We start from the raw sequence: 9,487 nt of genomic DNA on the forward strand, positions 1-9,487 counted from the left end.
TACAGTTGAGAAAGGCTAAATTGGTGGAGTATTTTATTTAATCTCATTAGTGCTAACCGTCTTTTAATCTTGATACTAACTTACTCACATTATAAGCACGGTCGTAACCTTTTTCGTTTGTGTTAAGGCAACATTCTAAAACCACGGCCACGCATCTTTTCGCCTTTTATGCCAAACTTAGCTTATTTATTTTTTTGATTTAAAGTGGTGTTGGCCCATTTTATATATTACGGATCGAGTTGTTCCATCCATATTAAGCAAAGGCAAGTGGGAACAGCTCATGTGAATGTCTAAGTCATGTTAACTGTTGATCTTATTCTTAATTTAGACCTTAGCAAGTATCTCACGTATGTGTATTAAGACTTAGGAGTATACAATAAAACAAAACATACGCACTCAATTATTTTGATTCTTGATCTGATTTTAGATATTATACTCTCATACACTCCCCCTCACTCCACTTGCTTGGGTATAAAGTCCCTTTGCTTTTTTGTAGAATAATTAAATTTGAACTCTATTTAGTTTTATAACCACACAAAGTAGTATAGGATGGTTCGACTATGTATGAGTCGTATAATCGTATAGTTTGTCTATAGACAACAAAGCGATTTGATTGGAGAGTAAGATGATTTCAATTATGCATTTCACAGTCAAATGGTAAAACGTTTTTAGACGGTGATATTTGTAGGATATTTTGATTTCAATTTTACTTCCATTACCCTTAGAGATATACCTTACCATCTAAACGAACTCATTTCCATCCGATCTATGGACTATTGGGTCATTGTCATCCTCTTCTCGAAATCCGCTTTGGTATCCGAATATGATTTCTTCTTTTTGGTTTTTTCAACTTTGGAAATTTTCTAAATTATCTAGTCATCAAATAGATTGGTCACATCACATTCACATGACCAAGTCCAACACCAACTTACACAATAGAAATATAATACTACATTTAAGAGAATAGATGAAAGTATTTTTTCTTTTGACAACAAAAGAAGAAGAAGAAGAAGAAAGTATAATTTAAATTACTTTTAAAAGAAGTGATGAAAGTATGATTTTCACTTGACTAAAAAGTAAATTTTCTTTAGACCAAAAAAGAAGAATGAAGTATATGTAAAAACATAACAGTGAAGAATGATCAAAATAATTGATCAAATGGAGTTTAAAAAATCAAAAGGTTAAATAGAAGGTTTTTGGTTTCGTACGATAAAATAATTGATGTTCGCCACTAAATGTACATCACATTGCATGAGTAGTTAACTGGTCATCAATGTCATCATCATGTGATTGAATAAACAATTCTCAAACTTATTATGATAATGCTCATCTCATGTTCTAACATTAACATCGCAGTGTGTGCCCTTTTCCTCCTTTTTCCCATGTGTTCACAGTTCACTGCATTATTATTAGTTGTAAACTTTTTTCTGCTGAAAAGGTTTTAACAGAAAATACCCGAAGTTTATGAAAATGTATCATTTTAAATGTCGTAGGCGGCTACAAACATACAAATGTAGATATGAGTGTGACTACCTTTGCTTATGCGTTTTGTGCAATGCATTACGCTAGCAAGATCGAACTTTCAGTTTAGGATACTCTTGCATTGACTAACTTATAAGGATTTGTTAGGGCCCATATTACATAACAACTCACTGAACTCAGACCTATCAGTGAAACTAATGGGCCTCTTTTAAAAATTACAAGAAAAACATTTAATTTTAGATGCTTTTTTTCCATGTGAGCACCGACAGACAATAAACAAGTAGAAACTACTATCATCCATCTGCAATCACGCAAACGCACCGCTTTTTTTTAAACAAAGTGTTTGTGAAGTTCTAATCATATACTGCAGTGTCAGCATATTCTAATTTCAAACTACAATAACATCCTTACTAATCTCACGTGCTTTCATCTTCTTCCCTTAGATTTTTGGTATGGTGCAATAAGTACCGTCCAACGTAGATTCCATATAACGGTTCAGGTGATACAGTCAGGCATGAATCCTCATAAAATAGGTAGCATTGCCGGCTCATAAGATAGGTAGCGTTGTCGGCTGTAAAATCGTATGTAATATTTTTCATAGTTTGTAATAACATAATTATCCAGAGTTAAAAAAAAAATTCTCCTCTCACTTTCTTAAATTTCTACCTTTACTTCCTTCTCACTTCGATCCATACTCTCTCTAGCTCCCTTCTCGAAAATGGCAAAACTAGTGATCTTGATGGTTCTCTCCATCTTGCCAGTGATAGCCTTAGTGGGGAGGAAGCAGCCACGCATCAGAAAAAAATACTCTGGTCGTTCAAGACATCACTTACTACGACACATGCAAGTTCAGTTTCGAGACCGCTGAATCCTCCTATGTACTCCCTTGTAATCTCTCTCTCTCTCCCTCTCTAAATTCGTTAGATCTGATGGAACTAGTTCGTTAGATCTGTGCTTTTATGTCTTAGATCTAAACTATGTACATGTGCGATGGTGAAGCTTGTGTGCAAAAACAGGAAGACAATAGAAGAGATCTACACAAACATAGCTGTATCGAACAGGCATGGAAAGTACATGTTCGTTTTCCACGACAACCATAATGACGAGATGTGCGATGTTATGCTTCTGAAAAGCTCAGGCAAGGGAACTTCTTTTAACAGTAACGCTCTCTCTCTCTAAATTCTCTCTCTCTCTCTAAATCCTCTCAAAGGAAAACCCTAATAGCCTCAGTTTTGGGTGGCCGGCGACTTTTTCCTCCTCCGTTGCCGGTCTGCCCCCCTTTTGCAGCTTTTTCTTCTCCCTCGCCTCTCCTCTCCTCTCCGTCCTTCCTCTCGGTTTCTTTCCTAGAGCTCTGAGTCTTTGTGTCACCACGGGTCAGATCTGGCACTTTTGGCTTCGGATCTCTGGTAAATCTATGTGGAGGAGTGGATGTGTGGTTGTCTTTGTCAAATTGTGGTGGTGGTGGTTCAAATCTGGCGTCAGATCTGGATATCGGAGGTGGGCCTCTCTCTTCCTCTACCTCCTCTGGTTGTCTTCTCGGCGTGGGTGAGTAGTCTCACTAGGCTGAAGGCGGTGCTGTTTCTCCTGAGTGGTGGAGTTTCGGTGTTTCTTTGACTTCCTTGGTGGTTCTCATATGTCGTCTTGTTAAGCCAGTCAGTCTTCTCTCAGGGGCTCGTCTGGAGTTACCATCTTTTCCAAGCCAGTCTGGTCTGTTGCAGGTTCTCTGTAGCGGGGGCGTGTGCGAGGTGGAGATTCTTTGATCTTGTCAACCAGGCTTCTCCTCTCAGTGGCAGCGCGTGCTAGGTCTTCAAGTTTCGGGGGCTTGATTTTGGGCTGGCTCTTGACCGCTTTGGCTGAAGGCGGTGCTTGTTTTCTCGGTCTTGTTGGTGCAGGTTCGATGGTGTGTGGCGGCTTTGGTTGCTCCTTTTCCAAATAAAGCTCTTCCTAGTCTGATTTGGTGTCTTGGTCTCGGGTGAAGGTCTCGGTCCGTGAAGGCTGCAAGTCTTGATGTCATCGCAAGCTATTCTTGAAAAATCCGATCTTTAAGGACTGATCATCGGGTAAGCCAAATTCTACCGGGTTCAGTTCTCGCATTCACTGCGGATTTCATTTTATGGCAGGCGGTTGTTCAGATTTTCATGTATCATTTGCTTATGTTTCTTAGCTTTGAGTCAGTCTCTGCTTACTTAGAATTGAGTCTGTGTTTAGCTTTGTTTATATCTTCTCTATTCCTTTTTTGTCTCAGTACTTTCTGTAAAAAATCTAAAAATTGGTAATAAATTTTAATATTTTACAAAAAAGAAAAAAAGCTCAGACAAGGGTTATTAGAAAATCTCTGAACGACGTGAACAGGCGCGCGTGATATTGAACCATTACAATGGTATTACGGAGCAGATTAGGCATGCTAACATGGGGTTTGAGAAAGATGTTACTGATGTGTTTTGCTCTGAGTTGATTAAGAAGTATCAGGTCGATGAAAATGAGATTTGAGATTAGTAGATCTGCTCCTTATCGATGTTGTGATCTGATGTTTTTTTATATATTTATTTTTGTTTTGTATGATGATGAGTCCGGTGATTGGAACTATGTTGGTGTAAGCTTTTCTTTATATTGATGTGTTACTTCCCGGCTTGGGAAGTGTCTTTAATATTGATTTTTTTGTTATTCATCTTTATTAATAGCTTTACATACTACATGCCAGCTGAACTTGATGGTTTTATGGAGATTATGATATAAAACATGAGGTGGAAAGAAACTTAGAAGAAGAGGTAAAGATAAGTAATTTTTTGTGAAACATATCATACAAAATACATGAAAATTCATAGGTACACATTTCTATTAAATTAATGATTTTTACAATACTAAATGTTCGAATTTGTATGATGATTTGCACTAAGCTAATATAGTGGTTGTGTTTTAACTACATCAAACAGATTAAATCGGACTGGACTTAATTACAAACCATCCCAAAAGCGTCAGAGTCAGGTCTTTGGACTGACTACAAACTCAACTCCCCAATCTACTTTGGGTATCAAACAAAATTTTGAATGGACTTTGGTGGGCCTAGTTATTTCTCATTCCATGATAAAATATTGTGCGTGTGTGTGTACACACTACAGAGAAAAACTTTTAAGCGAACCAAAGAGGCAAAGAGACCTCAGGTTTGGTATGCAACCCTACCAAGACACCAAGGGTTATTGGACCAACTGTCCCCAATCAGTTACTAGTACATCACCAAACTCAATATTCCATATTATATTATAACGTATTTCTGCAATTTCACTTGCAGTTTATTCGAATTATAAAAATAAAAACAGTTGTGGGAAGCAAAACAAAAAACAAAATAAAATAACGAGAATTGAAGAAAATGCCAAAAAAAAGACAGAAAAACAGAACCAGAAAATTGCCAAATGTCAAAAACCCAAGTTTGGTCGCCGTCAGAAAGAAAACTTTCCAATTCGTAGAAGAGAAAAAGGGAGAGAGTCAAATAAAAACCCTAATCATTTCAATTGATCCCACACACACACACACACTGCCTTTAACAACCCCCTGGCGTCGTCGTCTTCCCATTATCTTCTCTCGTCCTTATATAAAGATTCAAAACTTTCATCTATTGTTCTATTGTCCTTCTCCTCCTCTCCATCCTCGGTTTCATCATCGTCACAGCCTCTTAACTGGTATGTTTATTATGTCTTATTGGATTTTCAATTTATTATCTATACACGAGATCAATTTTGTTCAATGTGATTTTCGTTTTTTTTTTTTTTTTGCTGCATTAGGGATTTAGTTAATCAAATTAGAGATCTTTAATTTAATCACTTAGCTTTACTACTCTTTGATGTATCAGTTTTGCAGAAATGGCTACGGTTGTGTCTCAGCAAGCAATTACTTCTCAAAGACCTTCTTCTAACTTCAAAGCTTCTCACTTTCTAAAGGAACCTCTCAATGTTCCTATCAAACTCAGACAAAAACAATTCAAGATCCAAGCAACTGCATCTCAAGCTCCACTTCTTGACCCTGTCTTGTCTCCTTCCAAGACCATCCCTCAATCTTACAAGAAAAAATCAAGTAACTAACACTCCTTTTCTCCTTGCTCCTCTCATTAAGAAACATCACTGAATCATTGTGTTTATTTTATTCAGATGAAGCATCTCTGATACTAATCAGGCATGGAGAATCGTTATGGAACGAGAAGAATCTCTTCACGGGCTGTGTTGATGTTCCATTAACCGAGAAAGGTGTGGCTGAAGCTATCCAAGCCGGGAAGAGGATCAGCAACATCCCTGTTGATTTGATCTTCACTTCTTCTCTCATCCGTGCTCAGATGACTGCTATGCTTGCCATGACTCAACATCGCTGCAAGAAGGTTGGTTACACAAAACACATTTCAAATGAGCTTTGCTTCCTTTCTGTTCTTGAAGTTGACTTTGTTGGTGTTTTTTTATAGGTTCCAATCATCTTACACGATGAGAGTGAAAAGGCGCAGACTTGGAGTCATGTTTTCAGCGAAGAAACTAGGAAACAGTCTATCCCTGTTATAGCTGCTTGGCAACTGAACGAGAGAATGTAAGAAACAACATAATCTATAGCTTTTCTTGTGTTTCTATTAGACATGCGGGTTCAGGTAGTTCAGTTTTTGTGTAGTTCGGTTCAACATAAATCTTACTGAATTAACCCGAAATAAAGTTTGGTTTGGTATTTGGTTGTTTGGTTTTTGAAAATCCTACTGAAGTTTTTGATTTTGGTTATATTTTGGTTCAATTTTGTTCAGATTTCAAAATAAGTTTGGTTATTTCGGTTTGTTTGGGTTTTGAAAATCTTACCGAAGTTTTTGATTTCAGTTTGATTTAATTTTGTTAAAATTTCAAATAAGTTCGGTTTTTGGTATGGTTTGTTTATAATTTTTTCTTGTTTTCTTAAGAATACTGAAGTAACCTGTTGTCGAACCAAAACCGAATTTTTTAAAAAAATCTACCGAATACAAATAAGTTCTGTTTGGTTCGGTTCAAAATCCCAGTCCTGGTTTCTTTCTTTTGACTATTCTTTGGTCTTGAATTAGGTATGGAGAGCTGCAGGGGTTAAACAAGGAAGAAACAGCTGAGAGATATGGAACACAGCAAGTTCATGAATGGCGTAGGAGTTACCACATTCCTCCTCCTAAAGGAGAGAGCTTGGAGATGTGTGCTGAGAGAGCAGTTGCATATTTTGAAGACAATGTATGATTCAACAAAAAGATTCATTTTCATTTCTTTGGTTTTTTTTCTTTACTTAGTGTAATAATCGTTTGTGCAGATTCAACCAGAGCTTGCGTTTGGGAACAACGTGTTGATTGCTGCTCATGGGAACTCGTTGCGGTCTATCATTATGTATCTTGACAAATTAACTTCTCAAGAGGTAACAAAAACAACTAGAATGAGTCTTCTCAAGAATGGTATTTGCTAAGAGTTTGTTTTGGTTCTTTAAGGTTACAAGTCTAGAGCTATCTACGGGATTACCGTTGCTTTACATCTTCAAAGATAGAAAGTTCATGAGACGAGGAAGCCCCGTTGGTCCTACAGAAGCTGGTGTCTATGCTTATACTAAGGTACAACCAAGCAAAGTTGTTTTGGTCGTTTGTTTGTTTCCATGGTTATGATGACTAATGAGTAATGCTTCTTGGTTTCAGAGATTGGCGCAATACAGACAGAAGCTTGATGAGACCCTTACCTAATGGAAGATCTGTCTCTCTTTAGTTTTGTGTTTCACTTTCTGAGTTCTTATGTAGTGAGACAAGAATCATCAAGAACAGTTTTATAATATGTACTAGATACAAAATCACGTCCGTTACATTGTTATTACCACTCCAGTATTGAGTTTGGTTTATATGTTTTGAGATTCAGACATTAACGGTAAGAAGGAGGTTTGAATCTCTAACGCTTAAGAAATACTTTCCTTCGTTAGCTTTGATCAAATACTCACAAAGACCAATCTCCAACTCCATTTTAGCTTGCTCTCCATTACTTGAACACAATGCTCTTGAGGATTGGGCATCATTACTCGTACTCGCCTTAAATTCGCTTCTTGACTCGTATCCGTCTCGAAAATTCAATTACTCGTTGTTATCAAGGCAAATAACAAGTCGATAATTTTCATTACTTTAAAGACCAATTCAAATATCAAGTATCATTATTACTTTTAGTAATTGACTTCTATTTGTCATGTTACTCGCTCCATTACTTAATATTTGTTACATGATATATTCAATACTTCTTCATATTTGTTTTTTGTTATACTTGCATTTAGGAATAGACAAAATACTCGTTACTCTGCTTATACTTGTTACTTGTTTTGTATCGGTCTTGATTTTTAAATACTCATTGTCATCTAATCAAGTATTAAATAGTAACAAGTATTAAAAATTTAGCTTGTTATTACTTGTTACTTGCTTAGAGAGACATTTTTGTCATCGTGAAAGTTATACAATGCTTATATATCAAAATATTTATATATTTTTTATTTGTCTTCTTTCTAATATGAACAAATATTTCGTTTAAAGTAATTCACATGTTATTTTAAGTAAAGAATAAACAAGATAAACTTTCATGTCTATTTCTAATAGAATATTATTTAGTAAGTAGTTTTTTAAATACTCAGAAAAACTCGTAAATAGTTCAAAGTGCTCGTAAATAGCAAATAATAAAGTGTGCAAGTAAACTGCAAGTAATTAATTTCTGATCAAGTACTTCAAATAACAAGTACTCATTTTTAACAAGTCAAGTACATGTCGAAAATTTTATTACTCGTGTAAGGCAAGTCAAGTAGCAAATACACGCAAAATAGCGAGTACTCGCCTTGTGCCTCAGCCCTTACTTGAACCCTACAAGCTGTTTCTCTATGCGTTTCCCTTCCTTTTTCTCCTCTCTCATGCCTCACAAACATCAGCACTGGAACTGTTTTCACCCATCTTCCCTTGATTCTCAACAACGACACTCACCTTAGTCTTGGCTATATCGTAACCTCCTCGTGTCTCCATTTTTGAAACCAGAGCGTATCGAACAGAGTCTGAGTTGGTTTGAGGTTTAGATTGGTTCAAGTAGAGATGGCTTTGAGTTAGAGTCTTGAACATGTAAGAGTGAGTTGAGTAGCTAAGAACATAACCAAACTCAAAACACTTTAGGTCCTTTGTAGAATCTTTAAGTCCTTCCTGGATATCCAGATGATGAGCTTATCCTTCCTAGGTCTGCTGGGCTTTTAAACCAATGGCCCATTAAGATAAATGTGATTTGTTTTTGTTTTTTCCATATTTCCCGGTTCAGGTTTAGGCTAGATTGTCCAAAAGAGATTAGTTAGGTGAGTTAGTCTTCTGGTATATATGTAAAAAATAGTAGTTAAGATATGTTTAAAGCAGCAAAACTAAACAAAAGGTTGTTTGGTTTGACATAAAGATAGTTAGGTGATCTGACGGTGGAAACTTTTTTCTCAAAATGGAAAATGGAATTATAAAAAATGATCAAGGATGTGAAAGTGTTAAACTTTACAAAACGTTCCTCACATTACACCTAACCTTCTTATTAGAAAATAAAAAAGAGTCATGGATTATATTTCTTGGATGAATTTTTTTTTCGTTTACCTTTCAGAAGTTTCACATCTATATTATTAAAAGAGAAGTACAAATTTATTCTTACCCTTAAACTTATAAAATATTTACAATCTAATACCATTGAAAATTAAATAAACCTATTATTAGGTTATGCTTATCTTTTCTAATTATTACATAATTTCTTTAAATAATTATAACACTAACAAAGATTTCGGCAACAAGAGAATAAAATCTTCATTTTCCCTATTCGTAGGTTTAAAACAAAAATCATAATAAACAAAATATTCTAAACATTAAACCCAAAAATATTGGGGATAAAATCATGCCTTTTATTATTTTATGTATATTCTATTATAAATAATAAGCCAATGTAAATTCAATATGATAAATATGTTTAATAGTACAAAGTATATAACACCGTATTTT

General features: G+C 35.6%; 1 protein-coding gene across 2 annotated transcripts; it reads left to right on the forward strand.

Moving 5' to 3' along the window:
- The first annotated feature begins 4,884 nt into the window (after positions 1-4,884).
- On the forward strand, positions 4,885-7,346 carry LOC106370078 (2,3-bisphosphoglycerate-dependent phosphoglycerate mutase 2-like). Of its 2 annotated transcripts, none has more exons than XM_022693206.2 (8): positions 4,885-5,159; positions 5,338-5,550; positions 5,625-5,848; positions 5,930-6,048; positions 6,542-6,698; positions 6,775-6,876; positions 6,947-7,066; positions 7,148-7,346. In XM_022693206.2, exons 2-8 carry the CDS (start codon positions 5,340-5,342, stop codon positions 7,190-7,192), a joined length of 978 nt encoding a protein of 325 aa, XP_022548927.1. In that variant the 5' UTR covers positions 4,885-5,159; positions 5,338-5,339; the 3' UTR covers positions 7,193-7,346. The 2 variants fall into 2 exon arrangements, with proteins under 2 accessions (XP_022548927.1, XP_013665602.1); XM_013810148.3 differs by having other exon boundaries at positions 4,889-5,159; positions 5,330-5,550.
- Positions 7,347-9,487: the final 2,141 nt, after the last annotated feature.

Source organism: Brassica napus, chromosome A2 (genome assembly GCF_020379485.1).
Source record: "Brassica napus cultivar Da-Ae chromosome A2, Da-Ae, whole genome shotgun sequence".
Lineage (NCBI taxonomy): Eukaryota > Viridiplantae > Streptophyta > Magnoliopsida > Brassicales > Brassicaceae > Brassica > Brassica napus.